The sequence below is a fragment of the Vulpes lagopus genome, chromosome 18 (genome assembly GCF_018345385.1).
Source record: "Vulpes lagopus strain Blue_001 chromosome 18, ASM1834538v1, whole genome shotgun sequence".
NCBI lineage: Eukaryota > Metazoa > Chordata > Mammalia > Carnivora > Canidae > Vulpes > Vulpes lagopus.
Genome location: NC_054841.1, coordinates 30,913,136 through 30,934,957, shown reverse-complemented (window position 1 = coordinate 30,934,957; position 21,822 = coordinate 30,913,136). Strand labels below are relative to the sequence as shown.

At 46.5% G+C, this 21,822-nt stretch overlaps 1 protein-coding gene and 1 pseudogene across 2 annotated transcripts; one reads left to right on the top strand and one right to left on the bottom strand.

Annotated features, from left to right (window-relative positions):
* Positions 1 to 1,968: 1,968 nt before the first annotated feature.
* LOC121478271 (prion protein) lies at positions 1,969 to 19,106 on the bottom strand. 2 transcript variants are annotated; one of them, XM_041733211.1, is made up of 3 exons: positions 18,953 to 19,106; positions 16,478 to 16,575; positions 1,969 to 4,392 (listed from the first exon to the last, which is right to left on the bottom strand). In XM_041733211.1, the coding sequence occupies exon 3, from the start codon at positions 4,380 to 4,382 to the stop codon at positions 3,609 to 3,611; it is 774 nt and encodes a 257-aa protein (XP_041589145.1). In that variant the 5' UTR covers positions 4,383 to 4,392; positions 16,478 to 16,575; positions 18,953 to 19,106; the 3' UTR covers positions 1,969 to 3,608. The 2 variants fall into 2 exon arrangements, with proteins under 2 accessions (XP_041589145.1, XP_041589146.1); XM_041733212.1 differs by having other exon boundaries at positions 18,957 to 19,000.
* Positions 7,581 to 10,000, top strand: LOC121478270 (annotated as a pseudogene).
* Positions 19,107 to 21,822: the final 2,716 nt, after the last annotated feature.

The window sequence follows — 21,822 nt, the reverse complement described above, 5'->3', positions numbered from 1 at the left end:
TTGGGAACATTTGTAAAAACTAATGACTTTATTACAAAATCCACTACTTTCGTCTAGAAGCTTGAGGGCAGGGACTGCCTCTACCATTTGCAGGCCCTGGAGGAAGAAAGAATCCACAAAGGAGAGACTTCAGCACGTGGCTGCCCTCTTCTCTTGCCATCTGGACCCAGCCAGCACCTGTGGGAGCCTCAGGTCCCTGGTCCATGTGTCCAAGTTCTTTCTGAGCTCCCTCCCCCCGCTGGGCTACCTCTCTGACACTGAGGTATGCACAGTGGTGATCCACCTATGGAAGGTCGAGCAGTTAAGTGGCCATATGAGCCTTGATGTTGGCTTGGGGCCATTTGGCAGAGAGTTCCAATACCCTCAGTACTCAGAACCTAGTTTAGGAAGCAAAGTCTGAGCCAAGCCTAGAAAGGGACCCTTTAAAGTACAGGTGAGGACAGAGGCCCCAGACCTCCAGCCTGAGGGCTATGAGAAGCCAGTGTCCCAGGTGGCCTGGGAGTGTGTGGGACAGTGATGGGTCCTCAGAGGCCTAGCTCTCTGTCCCGTTTGTCAAGGCCTGAGTCTGGGGAAGCTCAGGTACTGGCTGAGACGGAGGCTCCCACTAGGGTGGAAAGCAACACAAACCCACATTTCCCTCCAAAGGCAAAGGACACTTACTCGCTTTCAGCCCTAGAGACGGAACTTGGAGAAACAGAAGTTTACACCTAACACTTCTCTGGAAGAACCCTCTTCAGTTACTTTATGTCAGTCCTTTTAAAACTGGTTTTTCCTTTTTTTTTTCTTAATAAATCTTTTTTTAAATTTATGATAGTCACAGAGAGAGAGAGAGAGAGAGAGAGAGAGAGGCAGAGACATAGGCAGAGGGAGAAGCAGACTCCATGCACCGGGAGCCCAATGTGGGACTCGATCCCGGGTCTTCAGGATCGCGCCCTGGGCCAAAGGCAGGTGCCAAACCGCTGCGCCACCCAGGGATCCCCCCCTTTTTTTTAAAGAGAAAATTCTTCTAGGACAACTCCTAGGAGTTGGAAGTAATGGGAAGAAACTATGCGACCTGAGGTACAGATGGTATAATTCACTTTGGCCTTCACCTGTGCTTTGAAGATTTGAAGTCTTCCCAGTGGGCTACTTTTCAGAAATTATGATGGTCAATAATGAAGCTTATTTTTAAATAATTAGAAAAATGGCCAAAAATGAAAATAATGCTAGAAATGTTTATGTTAAGGATTAAATCTGAGTTCACTTATGGATGAATAATGCTTTGGAGACTTAGTAGATGTTGTTCTAGTGGTTTTGTGAATGATGGGGTTTCAATGTGTTGATTTATTATCTTTCCATTTTTAGTAAAAGTTGATGCTTTAACCACTGTACCTTCTGTGATTACCTCCTGCTGTTGGTAAATTTCAGCTGGAGAAGAAAACTCACCAAAGAGAATCAAGAGTACCCTGGGGCTGGTGCCTTACACTTGCGAAGAAGGCAGGAAACAAGAGAAGTTCTTGAAGGACTGTGACAAATGAGGGGCCTTTTAGACCTAGAGTGTTGAATTTCAGTCCAAAGGGAGTGACTGCCACTGGGGCTCCCACCATCTCGGAGATCTTATAACCTGAGATTGGGGGGAGAGCAGGGGGGCAATCAAGTGATTCCTTGAGAACTTGTTAAGTTGCAATTTAGTTAAGAAAATCCTCTATTTCAAAATCTAGAATAGAAAAAAAGCTTCCAGGATGCAAGGACTATCTTGTTCTGTTGCAATAGTGCCTCTACCATTTACTCAGTGCCAAGCACATTTAAGATATTTGTGGGAAAAAAAATGAAAAGGCAGTAGGGAGCACCTGGCATGGGACTGGGAGTACAGCTGAGGGCAGGACCAGGGGAGGTGCACGGGACACTGGCCTTGGCTTGCTCTAATTCACCCCAACAGCCCTGCCAACGCAGGGCACAGTGATGAATGTCACTGCGGACGCCGTGGAACACGTTCACTTAGCTCCTGTTTAATTCAAGATTTTGAACATTTATACTTTTTTTTATACAAGTGCATGCAAATTTACAAATATAGAAAATATAAAGTACATGCATATTTTGAAGACCATGTTGGATCTATCATACAAAACTATTCAATGAACATGTAAGCCTGAGGACCACGCAAAGGGTTTTCTACATATTAAGTATTTAGTACCTTACAAAACCAGGTGTGCATTAGATGTATCAGATGTTAACCCCTCTAACCGAAATTTGTAAGTTTGTCATACACAATATATGTATATATATAATAACTCTTTTTTTTTTTTTTTACATCAAATGCCCAGTGCAAGCCAGGAACATTGCAGAATGCTAAATTTATCTGCTAGGTGATGATATTGAATGATCTAGACAATAATTTCACCTTACTTAAATAACAATGAACAGAATTCCTTTTTTTCCACTCTGAGTGGATATTTCTGTCATCTCTGACCTAAGATATTTTTGTGGATGGCCTTCCATCCTTTGATTCAAAAACTGATTATAGAAACTAGGACTTAACATAATTCTGATTTTTGACAATTATGAGACAGCAAAGAAGAAGTGAGATCATTTTTGTCTACTAATCATTTTCTCTGTTATGCAATCCTCTAGGATAATGGTTATTTTAACACCTGCACCTTACTCTAGGTCAGAATCATTCTGGTTTGCAGGTAAATGAGTAAAGATTTGCTCTCAGTGCCTAGAAGGCAGTTGAAATTTTTTTTTACTGCCTTAATTATCTATAGTTTATGTTGTGAAAGAAAGGAATGCCACCTGTAGGTGCTTTAAATGTCCAAAATGGGAGCTTGCCTCCAAGGGCACCACTCCCAAGTGTGGGAATATTTTTTTTTATCATTTTCAATCTGTTGGTTACATTCATTCCCTATGAAAATATCCTCTGCCGGGGTCCAGTGTTGCATAAATATTTACACTTGATGCTATGGCTGCTGGGAGCCCACACTGCAAAATGCAAAACATCATCCCAGTTCTGTGCAGACGCAGGGCACATGCTCTCTGGCGGGCTGAGCCTGAATCCAAGAGCGAAGGATTTCTGGTTTTGTTTTTTGAATGAGTAGCACATGGCCTTCTTTCAAATTTGGCAGAAATGCTCTTTGAACAGGGAAATGCAATCAGGTGTTTTTTTTTGTTTTTGTTTTTTTTAACAGAAGAGAGGCATTCCCCCAAGTTGCTATGAAATTACTGCTATAATGGGGCATTAGCGTCCTGAGCTCTGGCTGGGGAAGGAGCCAGAGGTTTTTAGATAAAGGTATTTGAAGACTGTTTTGAGAATTGTTTAAGCCCCAATCTGGTGCACTAGACAAAAAAAAAAAAAAAAAAAAATCAGCCTAGACCAACCAATGATTATTTGCTATTATTCTCAGCCCAACACTACTACTGGCCCCTGTAGGATTTAATCACAGAGGGGCTTGAATAAATAGCATCCTGGGTCTGCTCTATGTTTCCCAGCACCATCAGTGCCAAGGGTATTAGCCTATGGGTGCTAAAGAGAGAAGCGGGAATGAGACACCACCACTAAAGGGCTGTAGGTAGACACCCCCTCCCCCAACCTGTAAAAGATTAAGATGGTGCAGGGAATGGGAAGGCCCTCCTCATCCCACTATCAGGAGAATGAGCAGCGAGATGAGGAGGATCACGGGCGGTGGGGAGAAGAGGATGGCGCTTGCCCCTCTTTGGTAGTAAGCCTCGGACTCCTTCTGGTACTGGGTGACACACATCTGCTCCACCACACGCTCCATGATCTTCATGTCGGTCTCTGTGAAGTTCTCCCCCTTGGTGGTGGTGGTCACTGTGTGCTGCTTGACAGTGATGTTGACGCAGTCACGCACAAAGTTGTTCTGGTTGCTGTACTGATCCACTGGCCGGTAGTATACTTGGTCGGGGTAGCGGTACATGTTCTCACGATAGTAACGGTCCTCATAGTCATTGCCAAAATGAATGAGTGGCCTGCTCATGGCACTCCCCAGCATGTAGCCACCAAGGCCCCCTACTACCGCCCCGGCTGCTGCGGCTCCTGCCACGTGCTTCATGTTGGTTTTGGGCTTATTGGGCTTCCCCCACTGACCGTGGCTGCCACCACCTTGACCCCAACCACCACCACCGTGTGGCTGTCCCCAGCCACCACCGTGGGGCTGTCCCCAGCCGCCACCGTGAGGCTGACCCCAGCCGCCACCATGGGGCTGACCCCACCCACCACCGCCCTGGGGTGGGTAGCGGTTGCCTCCAGGGCTACCCTGGCCTGGGTATCGGCTCCCACCCCCTGTGTTCCATCCTCCAGGCTTCGGCCGCTTCTTGCAGAGGCCCACGTCACTCCATGTGGCCACAAAGAGAAGCAGGATCCAGCCGCCTATGTGGCTTTTCACCATGATGACTTATCTGCAAAACAAGAAGGGTGTCAGCATCCTACGTGTGCTGCATAATGAATGAATGCACAGCGAGAACATCTGCACATCGGTCACCAAGGCTTCCCACTCTCGTTTCTCCTTTGCGGCACTTACGACAAAATTTCAAATAAAGTGTTAACACAACTCTCTCTCCTTCTTAAGGACAAATTTGACCTTAAGATAATTTCTGGCTCTATTTCCTGGAAACCTGATAAAGATGGAATGTCAGCACTCTTGCTTATGGTAAAAATAACCTGATTGATAAACTGCATCTGGGCTGGGTCTGCCATAGTTTCGAGTATCTTTAGGGCAGTGATTATTGTAACCAGCTATGTCCTTGTGGGGACCCTGGAAGCTGTGGCCACTGGACTGTCATAAGGGACACTAGCTCTTGTAGGGGCTGGGGCCTCTACACCAAGGGGAATCCTTTATTCACCAATATGGGGTCATTCACTTGAGCAGCCACTCTTGGGGGCTGGGAGTGGAGATGAGTCCCTAGCTGCTGTGTGAACTGTTCTGAGGACCCTGGTTGTAGCCTCTTCTGGAATCTTCTGAGACCTTGGTGTGGCCCCTATGGAAGTCTTGGGTGTTAGGAAGCCCCCTGATTCAGCTTTGCAGGAATTAACTTTGAAAATCGGAGGCTCCTGTCTTCTTTCATCTGTGGGAATGAGTGCCAGTGGGGAGGGAGTCTTGTCTGCTGCTTCCTCCTCAGGGGCTGGGGCGGTGCCTGGCAGAGCAGCACACAATAGTTATTTGTTAAGGGAAGGGATTAATGCCCTCTAAACATATAAATGCCAATGAGAATTTCCTCAGAGTAATTCTCAATACGATATTTTTTGAAAACAGGAAACATGCAGGATTTTGCATGCCTGCTTATAAATTCATTTTCCATAAAAAGAGCTGCACAGAGCAGGGTAAAAATGGCTGTATTCACAAGTCCCTGGATGAGTTTCAGTTCAGCATTTAATGGCTTAGGAGGGACTTATTTTCTCCTAATTTTTGGTACTAAAGAAACACGTCTTACTGAAAAGGGCCGGCACAGTTTAGGAATTGTCAAACAAGTTGTCCTGGATAATAATTTAGGACCCTTTGCAGAATATACACTCATCAAATGAAAATCTCCTTTCAGATTAACCACCTCATTTACCCTGGGTGCTCAGTTCTAAGGGCAGAGATCAAAGACACACAGACCTTTAGGGAACGGAGAATAATGAAATAAGTAAATGATTCACATCCCATTTACGCTTCTAACTGTCCTTATTGAAAAATCTTGGCCATAGGTAAATAAAAATATATTTGAAAGTTATGAGCCAGGTTCAACTGCTGTGATCATGCCAATCAAGCGAGATTTTTGGAGGCTCTTCTGGGGAGGGTCAGAGGAGCAGGGTCCTGATACATGCCAGCTGGCCTTCTTGCATCTCCAGGCCCTGCCTCTAGGCTTCTACAGGCCTCTCCCTGGTGTACTCTCCACTTGCTCATGGGCTCCAGCTCTCAGGCTCTGTGCTATCCATGCTTCTGCTTACACTGCAGGGAACTGAACTGGGGGGGGGGGGGGGGTGCCACACCAGTCAATAGCTTCTGATCTGATGGGGTTTTAGGTCAACAACTATTCGATTCACCCCAATGAGCCAAACCAAGTCGACACCCTAGAGTTCTTTTTTTTAAAGATTTTATTTATTTATTTATTTATTTATTTATTTATTTATTTATTTATTTATTTAAAGTAAACTCCATGCACAACGTGGGGCTCGAATTTATGACCCCAAGATCAAGAGTTGCATGCTCCACAGACTGAGCCAGCCAGGTGTCACCCCCACACTCACCTTGGAGTTATTCTTGAGTTTCCTTTCTCACAGCACACAATGAATCTACCAGCAAATGTTATCAGCTCTACCTTGAAAATAAATCCTAAATCCTTAAACTACTCATATTTCCCAACACTACTCACTATCCTGGGTAAAGCCTCTGTTGCTTCTCATGAGGGTCTTTCAACAGTCTCCAACCAGCCTCCCTGCTTTTCCTCCTGACCTCCATTGTTGTTCTCTACTCAGCAGCCCAGAGGCTCAGACAACCTTTTAATATGTAGGTCACACCATTCCTCTTCCCTTCCCCACAAGTGGCACTCCATTGTGCTCAGGGTGAGACCCCAAGTCCTGACCATGTTGGCTGGGTCCCACATGACCTGTCTCCAGCTGCCTGCCTCTCTCTGGTCTCCCCCTTCTCCTCACATTTGATAAGCACTTTCCCATCTCAGGGCCTTTGCACTTGCTGCTCCTGGGGCCTGAAAGGATCTCCCTCCAGTTACTCTTATGGCTCAAGTCTGCTCTAATGTCACCTCCACGGGGCTGCTCATATCACTCTACCTAACTCAGCACCCCACATCTTTTCCCCTTATCCTGCTTCATTTTTCTCCAGAGTAGGGCTGCCTACCTGACATCTATGATTTATGATCCGCCTCCCAGGGCGGGAGTTTTGCTTTGCCCACAGCAGTTCTGCTAGTACTTAAGTGGGGGTGCATGGCTCACAGCCCTACACAATAAATGCTAAATGAATGGACGAGTGTGGAAACATCTGTAATAAAGCACACTAACCAAACTAAAAATTAAATTGTTACAAAAGTGAGCCATATTTATGAATTTTCACAACACTCTTTTCTGTCCTGACCAGCTGCCTAACATCTATGGTCCAGTTATATAAAATGTTGACTTCATGTGCCATCCACCACGGGACACTCTGGCTGGCTGTTGAGGAGACCTGAAACAGCTGGGGCAGGAGGAAGACCATGGTGCACGGGGAGTAACACCGAGACTAACTTTGACATGCCTTATCTGAGGCTGTAAGAGTCACAGCTCCATGAGCTCATGTAGACCTGTGAGCTGATGGTGACACCACATAGTAAAGGAGGCTCAGAGAAGGACCTGGTCCTGGGGAAGCCAGGTGCAGGAGGTGGGAGGGGCCACTGGGCATTAGGAGTGGAGACAGGCATGAGAGAGAATACTGGCAGGCCTGGGGGCTGCAGGGGGCTTCATGGGAGCGGAGCTTCCATGTGTGGTGGAGAGGCAGGTGGGCTCTGGCAGTGAAGGGCTTCACCGGCAAGACGAGCGGACATCCTGGCTTCCCTGGGACAATTCACACCTGTTGTTCCTGGTGCTAACGTTAACAGTGCCCCTTTTATGAATACTTCAGAGTGTCTCAGTAGGTTAATAGAGGCAACCTAATTATAAGGCACATTAAGTAGTCAGAACTTGATCCTGAAGGTTCTAGGGAGCCAGTGAAGAGTTCTGGGTTCCCTTTGAGAAAGAATATTGTGGAGGCTGGACTGGGGCTTGTCTGTGTGTGTGTGTGTGTGTGTACAGGGAAACTAATTTCAAGGCTACTGCAGTGATTGAGGTAGAGAAGCTGGCCTTGCCAGGTAAGGAGAGTCATGGATGGTCTGATTAGAAGGAAGCTTCTGGAGGGCTCGGTGTTTGATGTGAAGGGTGAGAAACTGGAACCGGAGTCAAAGGAGCACCCAGATTTCTGAATGAGGCAATTGCATGGACAGAACACAGAAAGGTGGAGCAGGTCTGGAGGGAGCCAAATGAAGGGCTTGGCTCTCCCTCCTCACTCTTACCAAGCTATGTGTGTGGGACAAGAAAGACCAGGAGGCAGGAGGGCATCAGAGCCACGGACACATGTTGCTGTTCGGCACTTTACTAAAGCCAAATGTTGGATAAAGTTGCTTAAGCACAGTTTATATGAGGACAAGATCCTTTTAGAATCAGTTGGGAACAACAGCAACATTTACTTATGAAAAATCTTAAAAATAACAACTACATTTTGAGGTAGAGTGTCATTTCTAAACCTAAGAGGGACTCAACGCTTACACAAGACCTTGGAGAGAATCTCTTTCCCTTTGTGACAAAATGAGGAAGATCTTCTATTATTGAATGCTGACTCTCTCCCCTCACTCTGCAAATCAGGCTACCAAGAGTCAGAGACATCATGCGACACACCTAGGATTGCAGTGCTGGTGAGGGAAACTGACGGGGATGGAGACGGGCTTTCTGAGTGCCTGGCGGGGCCACCATTCCCAGAAGACACTCTTTGAACGGTCAGGCTGTGGCCTGCACCTCTGGTCCACTGCAAGACACGGAGGGCAGAGCCGCCAGGCTGCACCCAACTCAGTGTGACGGCGACCCCAGCCACCAAGGACTCCAGCGGCCTAACGATGGCTCTGGGGACAGCGGGGCGTGTGGCATCTGACGCCCAGCGAGGGCGGGGCCCCTACAGCCCTCTCGCCTTGCTGAAGGACTCCCGCATTTATGAGAGACGCCACCTCGCATCAGAGAGCAGCACTGTCCTCGGAGGGCGAGGAAGCGCCAGGGGCCGAACAGAGGCGAATGAAGATGCAGCCTGCGCGCCTGAAGGGCTCTGGAAGGAAGGCGATCTCGGAGAGAAGGCAAATACTCTGAGGAGGAAAATTCAGACGTGGAGACCTTCGAGAAGATTCCAGCGGCTCAAGGAAAGCTTCCTGGCACTGGTGGAGGACAGCCAGGACACTGCCGGGCGGGGGCTCTGGGTTCCTGCGGAACCGTGCCAAAACCCGGCGTGCGGGAGGCTGCAGACGTGGAGCGCCTGAGGGGCAGGAGGGGCAGGCGGGCGGCCACAGCCCTGGCACCCTGAAAGCACCGGCTCACCTCAAGGGATATCAGAACAATCCAGGGCTGGAGAAGGGGAGCGCTTCCTGCGGGGTTACAGCCCCAGCGAACACTACGAGGAGGGCGACGGCGAGGAAGAGGAAGAGGTAGAAGCGGGGCCCCCACGCTCTCCAGACGGCCCTGGACGACCCCTCAGCGAAGCTGTTTCTGAAGGAGCCAGAGGACCGCGCACAAGAACCACTTCCGCTTCGAGGAGCCGGAAGGGGCGGGGCTTCGGCCGAGCCCCACCCTCGAAGTATGGCGTCCTCGGTGCCCCCAGAGAACGAGCGCGGCAAGAGGAGAGGCGGAGAAGAGGCGGGGGCGAAGGAGGAGGGAGAAGGCCAAGGAGCAGGGGGAGCTCAAGCAGCTGAAGGGCCAGAAGGGAAGGAGATTCTGGCCAAGCTGGAGAGGCTGCGGCGGGTCACAGGCACGAGACGCTGGGCTCTGAGGAGCAGGACCTTGAGGACGACTTGGAGCCCACGGGGCATGACCAGCTCATGCACACAGGTTTTGGAGACCAGCGCTGTGGCCCCGCGGAGGAGGAGGAGACGCAATCTGAGGATGAGGAAGGGCTTGAAGATGACCGAATCCGGGACACAGGGCTGGGCCTGAGCAGGGTGGAGCTCGGAGCCAGTAGCAGCTACACCCCAGGACCCCGACTGCGACCCAGCCAGCTGCGGGGTGGGGGCGTGGGGAAGCACCAGCTGGAGGAAGCACGAGTGGCCCCGAGTGGCCCCGGCGAGTGGCCCTTTGCTGGGGCCGAGGGGCAGGGAGAGCCTGGATTTGCCTCTAGAGACAAGATCTTGGAGGAGTACCTGGAGGAATCTGAGTTCTTACTGGCTGGACGATGAGGACACCACTGATGACCTGCCCTGTCGCTTTTTTTTTTTTAATTTTTATTTTTTATTATTTATTTATGATAGTCATACAGAGAGAGAGAGGCAGAGACAAGGCAGAGACATAGGCAGAGGGAGAAGCAGGCTTCATGCACCAGGAGCCCGAAGTGGGATTCGATCCCGGGTCTCCAGGATCACGCCCCGGACCAAAGGCAGGCGCCAAACCGCTGCGCCACCCAGGGATCCCCCTGCCCTGTCGCTTTAAGAACCACACCACGGTTCCCTATGATTTCTTCTGACAAGTCAATGAGCCGAACCAGAGGTGCTCCCTGAGGAAAACCTGCAGGTGCAGGTCAGAGCCTGAGGAGCACAAGATCAGAGGCTGTACAGCCGGAAGGCCCAGAACTCATGGTAAAAGAGGCATATCTTCAAGTCACTTTGCCCAGAGGAGACGGTGACACTCACAGAAGCCACAGTGAGACAAAGCGGCCCACAGGCGCAGCTGCTGGCACCTGATGTGGCCTGCAGGAAGCAGCCCCAGCCTGGGAGTCCCCCAGCACAGGAAGAGTTGGGCCTGGTGTCACCCAGCCAGAAGTCAGTCTCTCAGGGGTGGAGGAGGGGCAAAAGGCATATCTTGGAGGCAAGGTGACACCTGGTGGCCTTGAGTTTAGTCTCCAGAGACTTTAGGCCTTGGGTCTCAACCCCAAGTGGCTGCACTTCTGCCAGCTGGGCAGGCAATGGAGGAGGCACCAGGGTCCCAAGAGTGCCTGCCCTCTGAGCAGGGGCCCTGGGGTTCCTTCCCTCCAGTCAAGCCCCAGGATGCATCTCCCTCATGCACTGTTATAGACCCTGTGTCTACTTGTGGGCAAAGAAGTCTTCCTGTCACCAGATGTGGAAGCCGACAACTACCTAACGAGCTTCCCCCAGCATCTTACCTTGACACACCTTGGACCCCATCCCTCAAATGCTGGGCTCAGGAACACCTGGGTGGCTCAGTGATTGAGCATCTGTCTTTGGCTCAGGTCATGATCCTGAGGCCCTGGGATCAAGTCCCACATCAGGCTACCCGCAGGGAGCCTGCTTCTCTCTCTGCCTCTTTCTCTGTGTCTCATGGCTAAATAAATAAAATCTTAAAAAAAAAAAAAAAAATGCTGAGCCTAGCCACAGCCAAGTTAAATGGCTTTATTAGCCCACAGTGGCCACAGTTCCCCTTCCGCCCCCAGATCTCAGAAGGGTAGGGGCTTTGGGACCAGTGAGGGGCATGGGTGGTCCAGTGCAAACTACAGTACTTGAATCAGGCCCTGAGTGGGTGTCCCTGGGAGCCCTCCCTCTCTGCCTGTGAGGAAGGCCCTGGCTGGCGGAAGGCAGGCATATAGGCTCTGCTCTTGTCTGAATGTCCCCTGTTCAGAGGTTTCCTGGGCTCATCTCAGCTGTGATTGTCAAGGGGGTAAGATGAGGAATACCCATCACCTCTAGATTTCAAGCTCCCACATCCAGCATGACAAAAATAAAAAACAAATAGTGAAAAACAGAACAAAAAAGATACTAAGTATTTGACAAAGGTCAATACCTAATACTTAGAAAAAAAAAAAGAAAAAAAAATGAAAAATACTCTTAGCAGACTAGGAATAGGAGAAAACTCCCCTAATTTGATAAAGGTTATATAACAAAATCAGCAAACATACTTGGTGGATGTTTCTAAGATGTTTCTTAGAGGTTTCTAAGATCAGAAATAAGGTAAGGATGTCCTTCATCACAGGACTGGAGGTCCTGTCCAATGCCATAGGCAGAGACAAAGAAGTAACCAGGGCAAGAACTTCAAGAAAAGAGCTAGCTATCATTATTTGCAATTAAAGTGATCATAAACAGAAAATCCAACAGGCTCATCAGAGATGACATGAGACCCAGTACTAGGGATTCAGCAAGGCTATGGGACACAAGACTGGCCTACATAAACAGCGTTTCTCTACACCAGCAATAATCAACTAGAAAAAAAATTTAAGAAATAAGATAATCACAATAGCAAACCAAACTGTAAAGTATCCAGGAACTGACTTAACTGAGAAAAAATAAGACTGGGGCAAAAGTGTTTAAATTCCAATAAAGAACATTGAAGATGATCTGTAAAAATGGAAAGGTATTCCATGGCTTTGACTGGGATGACTTAGAAAGATGTCTGTCAATTACCCCCAAATAAACCTATAATTTCGATAAAATGCCAATGCAAAGTCCACCTGGGTTTTTTTGAGGAGGAGTTCAATAACCTACAAGGTGAAAGAAATGTCCATGAATAGCAAACTCAACTTTAAAAAGGAACAGAAAAGAAGGAATCTATTGTATCAGACATTAAATCTGACTACAAAGCCAGAGCAATAAAGACTACATAGTGAAAGCCTAGGAACAGACCAACAGGCCAATGAGAGCAGAAGGGTACATTCAGAGATAAGGCTTTGTATATATACTTTAGCAAGGACTTGATATACAATAAAGCAGGCATCACAAATCGATGGAGAAAGGAACGCTGTTTATCAGATGCTTCTGGAAACTGAAGAAAAATAAAACTAGATCCCTAACACCACATGCAAGACCACCAAAAGCACACTCTGGATAGAATACAGACCTGAGAAAGGTAAAAGCACATTGTAAGAAGAAACTACAGGTGAATGTCTGTGTGACCTGGGGGAGGTCTGGAGGGAGGACTTTTTAAACAGAAAGCACAAATCAAATGGGAAATAAGAATTTTATGACGTGAAAGTTAAGGATTCTTGTTTAATGCTTTGAAGAACACTATGGACAAAGTTAAGAGGAGTGCATAATGGTAAAAAAATATTTGTAGTATTTATGACCAACAGAGGATTCATTTCTAGAACCTACAAGGAATTCTTGCAAAGCAGTAAGAGCAGTAATTCCAATAGACAAAAGGGCCAAAAGATACAAAAACTGGTAATTTGCAGAAGAGGAAAGCCAAAAGACTTGAAAAGATACTCAAAACCATTAAGAATCAGATAAAATGGGACCCTGGCCAAATGATATATCACTTATAATTATCAGTTTAGCCAGAAAGAAAAAAATAGCCAAACCAAACCTAATGCACAGGAGAGTTGGATGATGCCAAGAAGGCAAGGGTGTGCGGATAAAGGAACCCATGTAAACATCCAAGGAGTGTGGGTGGTGTAACTGAACAGAAAGAATGAAGATAAATGATTATTCAACTCAAAAAGAAAGAAAACAGAAGAATTTCCAAATAAAGCATCATAGTTATAAAGAAATAACAGACATGAAAGCAGAACTTAATAAATAAAACCCAGAAAAATGAGGAATTTCTAAATGAAATCGAGTGACCTGAAAATGCAATACACACACAAACACACCCCACTACATAGTTCCACATGGGGAATGGGAGAGGCCAAATAACCTTAGAAAGAGAAGGCTTTAAAAGAGTAACAACCTTCCAAATGCAAATGTATTTTATGAATTAAAATATCGATGTGGGGTGGGCTGCTTTTCTGTTAAAACATAAATAATAAATATTGACCAGAATTAATTAAGTCAACAAATATTTATGGAACAACTAGTATGTCCCAATTTTTAAATACATAGAAAATTTGAGTTGACCAACAACCATAAAAGAAATGGAGGAAAAAATTGTCCAAAATTACATATTACAATGTAATACTTATAGTACCATAACTTAGTGATTCATTCAACAAATATTTAAGTGTCCTCTAAGGTTCTAGCATTGTGCTAGTGGCTGGGGACATGATAGTGACTAAAAGATATTTAGCTTGGGTGGGTGATGCCATCTCCTGAAACTGGGAAGACAGGTAAAGAGCTCTGCTTGGAGAGAAAACTGGGAGCTGTGGTATAGACACAGTAACTTGGCTACATCTATGAGACGTTCAAATAGAAGTATCAATTTAAGCAATTGTTTGAAGAATCTGGAACTCCGCAGAGATAAATGTTAGGGCATCTTGAGCTGAGAAGCACTGTCTACAGCCAAGGGGCAAAGAAAGGGACGAGATTGAAACCTCAGCAGTTCAAGTGCAGGGTTCGCACCCCTAGTTCACCCAGCCTCTGCCACTATGGATGCCAAAACCCAAAAGAAAATACTGCCAAACTGATTTTAGCAATTTATCAAAAGAAGAATACACTGTGACCAGTAAGGGTTATTTTAGGAATGTGAGGATGGCTCAAAATTAGGGAATCTATTAATAGGTGAAGAAGACAAAACCATAGGATTCTCAGCAGATACTGAAAAGTTTTCAATTAACATCAACCTCCATTCTTGATTTCTTAAGCTGTTAAAGTTTCTATAGAACTAGAAGACAGTCCCTTTCCATCAAGAATTGCCACCCACCACAAATACTCAGCCTATACCTCACCTTATAGGAAAAACGAAAGACATCTCATTAGTGTAGTGAACAAGACAAAAATGCAAGTAGGCACTGTTATTTTACATTGTTATGGAAGTGCCAGCCAGGTACAGTCTTGTATTTGGAAAATCAGCCCAAAATGTCTTAAAATAAAGAAGTGAGTTCATTTGGGTGGCAGTTTTTGAAATCAATATGCAAAAAACCAGCGAGTACCCAAATTAATTGTAATTAGTGAGAAGATTTAGCACAGATGAAACATTCCATCTGTAATGTTCTATATTGCCATTCCATCCATAATGACAGTAACACATTTTTACAGTATCTAAGATTTAACTTTAGGTTAAATAAGACTTGTATGAGGAAAGCTAAAAAATTTTACTGGAGATGTAAAGGAAGACTAGGGGGAAAAACAAATCCCAGAAAACCCAAGCCATACAATGTTTTTGGTTGGGAAAACCAATATTGAAAGATGCCAACTTATCTTCAAATAATCCATCAAGTCAACACAATTTCAGTCAGAATTCAAAGGGGATTTTAAAGAACATGATGATGTGATACTCAAAATTAAGAAGTCAGAAAAAAAAAATCACTGAACAGGAAGAAATCCTAGGGCATGCCTGGCCTGCCAGGTATTAGGATATATTGTAAAGCTCCATGTGGCATTGTAAAGATCATGTGGCACTGGTGCATGAACAAATGACAGAGAAATGGAACCTGAAAGAAGATCCATAGATTACCCCAATTCATCCTATTCTCATTTATGGATGGAGATAAGAGAGTCAGAGCTGGTAGGAACTAGCCTGATGGTCATGTGCCGTGGGCCAAACTTCTAGTACTTAGAACATGTTAAAACTTGAAACCTAATTGGTTAAATTGGGAAGTGGCACCAAATGGCTTCTCCCACTCTCCATAGTCCCCAGGAAAATCTCTTCTCTTTCCAGGGCTAAGCAGAACCTTCATTTATTTATTTAAATCTTTTTGAGGACACTGCTCCTTAAAGAATCCGATGCAAGTGATACAAAATTTTGCAAAAACATTCTGAGATGTAGGGCTGCATTGGTACCCTGAGACCCAGGCCTGGATTGAATAAGGCAAAGGAACCCCAGCCTGGTCTGTCATCAGAATTACCTGAAGAGCCTTTTTTATTTTATTTTATTTTATTTATTTTATTTATTTATTTTATTTTATTTTATTTTTTAAAGATTTTATTTATTCATCAGAGACAGAGAGAGAGAGAGAGAGAGAGAGAGGCAGAGACCCAGGCAAAGGGAGAAGCAGGGTCCATGCAGGGTGCCTGACATGGGACTCGATCCCAGGACTCCAGGATCATGCCCTGGACCAAAGGCAGGCGCCAAACTACTGAGCCACCCAGGGATCCCTGAAGAGCCTTTAAAAAACAACGTTGCTGGAGCCTATTGCAGGCCAACAGCCTGCGAGTATCTAGTGATGGGACTTGGGGATCGATAAAAAGCTTCCCAGGGGATTGCAGTCCTAAATCCTAAACACGCTTCAGAACTAGGTCCTCAGGAACACAACACTTAACCACATTTATAATGCTTTTCAAGAAAGAGCACAGTGATCACACGATAGGTTAGCAGTAATAAGTAGAACGCAGCCGAAAAAAGGGATTAACAAATTGAAGAAAAAAATAATGCTCTAAGTAAGCACTGCCAAGCACGGTATTCATTCAAGGATTATTTTACAATGCAGCACCATCACTGGGTTAGATGCCTGGACAACGTGAATGCTTAATACAAGTAGTTCACAGCTGATACAGTTGGCTTAGGAGAAGAAATAAGATCCCAAAGGCAGAATAGAATAGGTAAGATAAAACTACAGCTTGGAAAACCTTTCACCTCATAAATCCTTTTGTCAGCTGGTTGATAGTCACCTTTGGTGTTAATTTGGTGCAGAAATGTTTGTTATGTGATTGTTGTTTTACTGTATTTTTTTTTAAATGGCTGCTTCCTTCCATACTTCAGCATAATTGTAGAGAAAGCTGTGACCCTTTCTCTACAAAATCAAGCTGATTTTCCAAGGATGATGCAATGGGTAGGAGTTACATATATAGACCCGAGTGGCCTCCCGAGCAGGGGCCTGTGATCACAGCCTTTCCAGACCCTTATTTTCTATGACAGTTGGAGACTTTCAGCCATTAGAAGACCAAAGAGATTCCACAGGGTACATACATCTGTCGTGGCTCAGCTGAGCTGGATTTCTGTCTCTGAGAAGACAGACTGCTTCGGCGTGGCTGAAATTATTCAGTTTTCAAGTATATTCAGGAATCCTTAAAAACAACAACAAAGAAAAAACTAGAATTGGTAAATAAATCTTAGAACTGATTCCTTAAAAGAAAAACCTAATATATACATTACTAAACCATTAATAAGTCTATTCCAAAAAAAATGAGACAATATTTGAAAAAAAAAATGAGGTCATGTGAAAAAAAACCAACCAGCAAACAGGACACAGAGGAAACTGGGTCCGTGTCATTTTAAAAATTGAGATATGTGACCTATTTTAAAAATTGCATTATTTGGTAAAAGTAATATACCAAAAAAAGGGACATTAAAATCACCTCTAACTTCTGTTAAAATGTCCATTTTTTATGCTTTTTCTTTCAGATTTTTCACATATGCATTCATGCTTGAGTAAATAGTTTAGAAACCTGAACTTTGATTTACTTGTCAGTTTTTCCCATATACCAGAGGCTCCAAAATCATGACTTTTGATGGTTACATAATGCTCCTTCCAGTTATTATGCCATGATTTTCTGAGCTACTGCCCTGTTGTACATTTTGGTTGCTTCCCAATTGGTTCTAATTTTAGATCATTCTGCACCAATATGTGCTGGCATATGGCTTTTATTTTCTTTGTTTGCTTGTTTCTTCCATTGCAGGTAAATCCCCAGGAGGAGGGTTTTCTGGGTCACCACTTTTAACTTAATACGTTGCCAGATTGTTTTACAAAAAATGTGTAATAATTCATGACATCCCCAGTTGGGGTATGAATAGGAAAATAATAAAGGTAGACATACCAAGGGTCAGTTTCATGTAAAATTAATATTGGCAACGAACTTGGAAGCAGATTTCACTTCCTCTATTTTATAAATGTACAAGAGCAGGATTAGGAAATTAAGGTGACCTGTTCAAAGTCACAAAATCAGTAGCAGAGCCATCTTTCTAGCCCCAACACCTAGCCACATCCTCAGATAACTGAATATGTAAGTTCCATTGCAAACTTCTTATAGGGGTTGCTGTTACTATTACTGTGACTGTTTTTGTTCATTTAGTAGATGCGAAGTAACTCAGGCTTCCTTTCATCTACATTTTGTTCTGTGAATGGTCTCATTTCACCACTTATCTATTATAATCTTGACATTTTCCTTTCACAAGTATGAAAAAAATGTGTCAGATACAACTAAGATACAAATCACATCCTAGCTCTCTGCTCTCTTTCCCTTTCCAGCTAATTCTTTTTCATTTTAAGAGCTCCTCGGTGGTTGTGTATGTTAAATTGTTCGTTCCACCGGTGATTTTTCTCTTTCTTTTTAACATCTGAGAGGGATGTTCATTTTTCCAGAGGTCTGATCTTTTTATTCATTTTCTTTTTAAAAATATTTTATTTATTTATCCGAGAGAGAGAGAGAGAGCGAGAGAGAGAAGCGGAGACATAGGCAGAGGGAGAAGCAGGCTCCCTGCAGGGGGCCCCACGCGGGGTTCCAACCCAGGACCCGGATCACGACCTGAGCCAAAGGCAGATGCTCAACCACTGAACCATCCAAGTGTCCCTCAATTTTCTGTTCCTATTTTTTTCTGCTAATTTGATTCGTAAAAATCTCCAATCCTATTCCACCTGGAGTTTTACCAAGAAAAAGAGAAGCATCTCAAAATGCTCAGCACGTGGGGATCTGCTATTAAACCGTGATGCTCCACGTGAAAGAAAAATACGCAGCCATGAAGATCATAATGTTGGGGCAGGGACATGAGTCCCCCGCGGCTGGCACTCCGGGCCCGAGCGGCCCCACCCGGCAGAGGCCCGAGGCGCCGCCCACGGCCGCCCGCCCGCTCCAGGGCCGCCCCGCAGACGGCCAGACCCGCGGGGCCGCCTCTCGGGAGGGCCTCGCCCGCGGAGGAGGCCCCAGGCGCCCGGGACTCCCCTCTCGCCGAGGCCTCGGTGTCCTCCGCGCACCCTCGGGGCAGCCCGACCTCGGCCCGCCGGCGGGAGGGCGGCCCCCCGGCGCCTCCCCCTGGAGCCGTTCGCGGCCCTCCCGGGCTTCCCAGGGGGGCGATCGCCCCCACGTCCGCGCACCTCTGGCTCCTCCGGCCGCGGACCCGCGTGGGGGAGGATCAGACAGCGCGACACACGCCATCCCTCCCCGGGGGCAAGGGGGGCCGGCCAGCCGCGCCCCTCGCCCCCGATCCCACCAGAAAAGCAAAACCACGCCGCGTCACCCGAAACCAACGCGCACCCCGGGGCGGGCCGGCCGCGCCACGCGCCCTCGGGGAAGCCCCCTCCCCTCCCCACGGCCAAGGTCCGCCCCGGCCCCAAGGCCCCCGGTTCGCGCCCTCGGGCTCCGCGGTGCTCCCGCCCCGCGCCCCGCGCCCCCCGCCCCGCGCCCCCCGCCCCGCGCCGGGAGCTGGAAAGGCCACCAGGCTGTTTACCTGCCTTCTTGGGAGAGGAGAAGCTCGCAGGGCTGGAGCTGTCAGCGACTGGCGCGGAGGCTGGCGACAAGCGCCGCCCAGGAGGAGGGCCGGGGGCGGGGAAGGGAGGCGGCGGCGCTCGCCGGCCGAGGTCGGCGCGGGGACCCGAGACCACGCGGCCTGGCGCGCGCTCCCGGGCTCGGGCGGGTTCCGGGAACGGTGCCGACCTGCGGAGCGCGCCCCGGCGTCTCAGTCGCCGGGGAAAAGGTGTTGGGATTCGCTTAAACGCTAGCGCCGGCCGAGACCGCCTCTCCGAGTCATCACTCCCTGACGTTGCTCATGGACTGTAGAATCATCTTTAAAAAAGAAATTCGGCCCGGAGCCCCAACTCCCTCGTTACATAATGGAGAAAATGAGACATTAGGGAATGAGAAGGCAATTTCTGGAACTTTGGTAACCAGAAATTTCTAAGGAGGAAAAGACTTGCTGTGTTGGATTGAGCCCATAATTAATTTTCACGTAAATTCTTAGCATTTGAGGCCTAGGAGGGACATTGGCCATCACCTGTTCTTTCATTGATTCAGTTTCTATTTCTTATTTTATGCAAGAGAGATGATTTAGATTTTGATACAGATTGGGGAAATGTTCTACATTTAACAAGCCCACTCCTGTTACTTGAGGTACCTTGTATAAAACAGAATGCTGTATTCTTACTCATTATTCTTGCTAAGAATTAGGTAGAGTTTTGTCTTATGTGAAGGATAGCCAAAGATGAAGTGTTAGAAGGATGGGAATTAGGGTTTGGGGAACTATCTAAATTATCACCTTCAATTGGGGCACTTTTATTTATTTATTAAAAAATTTTTATTAAAGATTTTATTTATTTATTCATGAGCGACACAGAGAGAGAGGCAGACACATAGAGATAGAAGCAGGAGAAGCTCCTGTGGGGAGCGCTTTGGGGAACTGGATCCCAGCACCCTGAGGATCGACCTGAGCCAAAGGTGGAGGCTTAACCACTGAACCAGCCAGGTGCCCCAGAAAAGAGGTTTATAAATACCAAGAGACCCATTGGAAATGGGATCTGGATGACATACCTGTATTCCAGGCTGGATCACTCAAGTGGGGGGGGGACCAGTGGGCAGGAAGGGGAGAAGAGCGATGTGAAACAGTGCAGGGTGATGTTTATGTGAATGTGGGTGGGCCCTTGAAAGGTCAGCTGGGAAGGGGAAATGATAGGTCTGGAAAACGCTATCCCATGGGGTGATTCAGTAACAGACAACTGGATTTTGGCCAGTTAGGAAGGAACGTTAGGCAACAGTACTGTGGCTGTTTTCTATCCATTCAATCTTACATAATGATTAGGTTGACAGTACTTTGAGAGCCTTAATTTCTTTCCTTGGAGATGGCTTATTGCCAGGTGAACTGGGTGGGGGGAGGGGGTAGTGAGGCATCTCTCTGAGTCTTAAGCTGGGCTGGAGCCAAGAGTAGTTGACCAGATCAGATGGGGGAAAGGGCTGGCTTCCCCCTGAGGAGGGACTCTATAAAGCTTGGTTAGAAGTTCCTAAAACTTAGCTTTTTTTTTTTTTCTTTCTTTCTCAAAAAGATCCCGTGTCTATTGGCCAAATGTTCTCTCTGGAGGAAGAGGGCTCAAAGGCAGAGGATTTCTTGGGGGGATTAGGGAGCCAAAAGTGATTGCTTTATGTGTAATCTGGCTATTATTGCTATGTAGCAACTACCCATAAAACTTAGTGGTTTATAACCACCACCATTTTCTTGCCCATAGATGTGTAGGCCAGGGACATAGACAGGCACAGTGGGGACTTGACTTCTCTCATGATGTCTGGGGCCTCAGATGGGAAGACTCTAAGTCTGAGGGAGGTTGAGTGAGGCTCTTTCACTTGCATGACTGGCACTTGAGGAAGGAAGACTTGAAGATCAGGTGTGCCTATTGGAATGCCTACAGGTGGCTTCTCCATGTGGCCTGGCTTCCTCCCAGCATGCTGGACTCAAGTTAGAAGGACTTCTTACATGGCTTCTTAGGACATGAGAGTTCTAGCAACAACATGGAAGCTGCCTAGCTGCTTCCCACCTAATCTTGGAAATCACATAACATCATTTCCACTGTATGCTATTGACCAAAGTAGTCATATGTCCATCCAGATTCAAGGGTAGGGGATATAAACCCCACTTCTCAATGAGAGGAGTATCAAAGAATTTGTGGCCATTTTTTTTAAACTGCCATCATGGGGTTGGTGGTCTGGCCTATAGATTCTTGGAGGCTTTCACTGACCTCCTGAACGGCGCCAGGGGTAGGCAGCCCACAGGAAGAATATTTGCAAATGACCCTACATCATTCCTTATTCCAATCTCTTTCACAACTGCCTCCCCCATCATGACAACTATCATACTCCATTGTGAACAAGGGTGGGGAATGGTGGAGAGTGAAGTTTAAGGTTCCTCCTCTTGTGGCCTCCCAGGCACCTGCTATTCTGAAGTTCACAGCATTGTCAAGTTACTCTTTGAGAATCTCCCTTTGCACCCATCTCCTGTGTCCTGGCTAGAAGGTATTTGTCAATGTCACATAGATCCTTCTCAGCAAATATAGAGAAGTTAAGGAAGTCAAAGTTTACTTATATGCAAAAGAAGTATTTCATTCAACAAATAATTTATAGAGCACTTAGTGTGAATTTCATAGTTACAATCTCTGGCCTCAGACATCAAAGGGAATATAGGAAGCCACATAGAAAGTGATCAAGTCACATAGGGTCTGAGAGCCTATGGCAAGGTGTTTAGATTTTAATTAAATGTGATAGGAAGCCCTTGGAGAGAAATGACATGGCCTGATTTAAGTTCTGAGAAGATCACTCTGGATGTTGCATGGGGCTTGA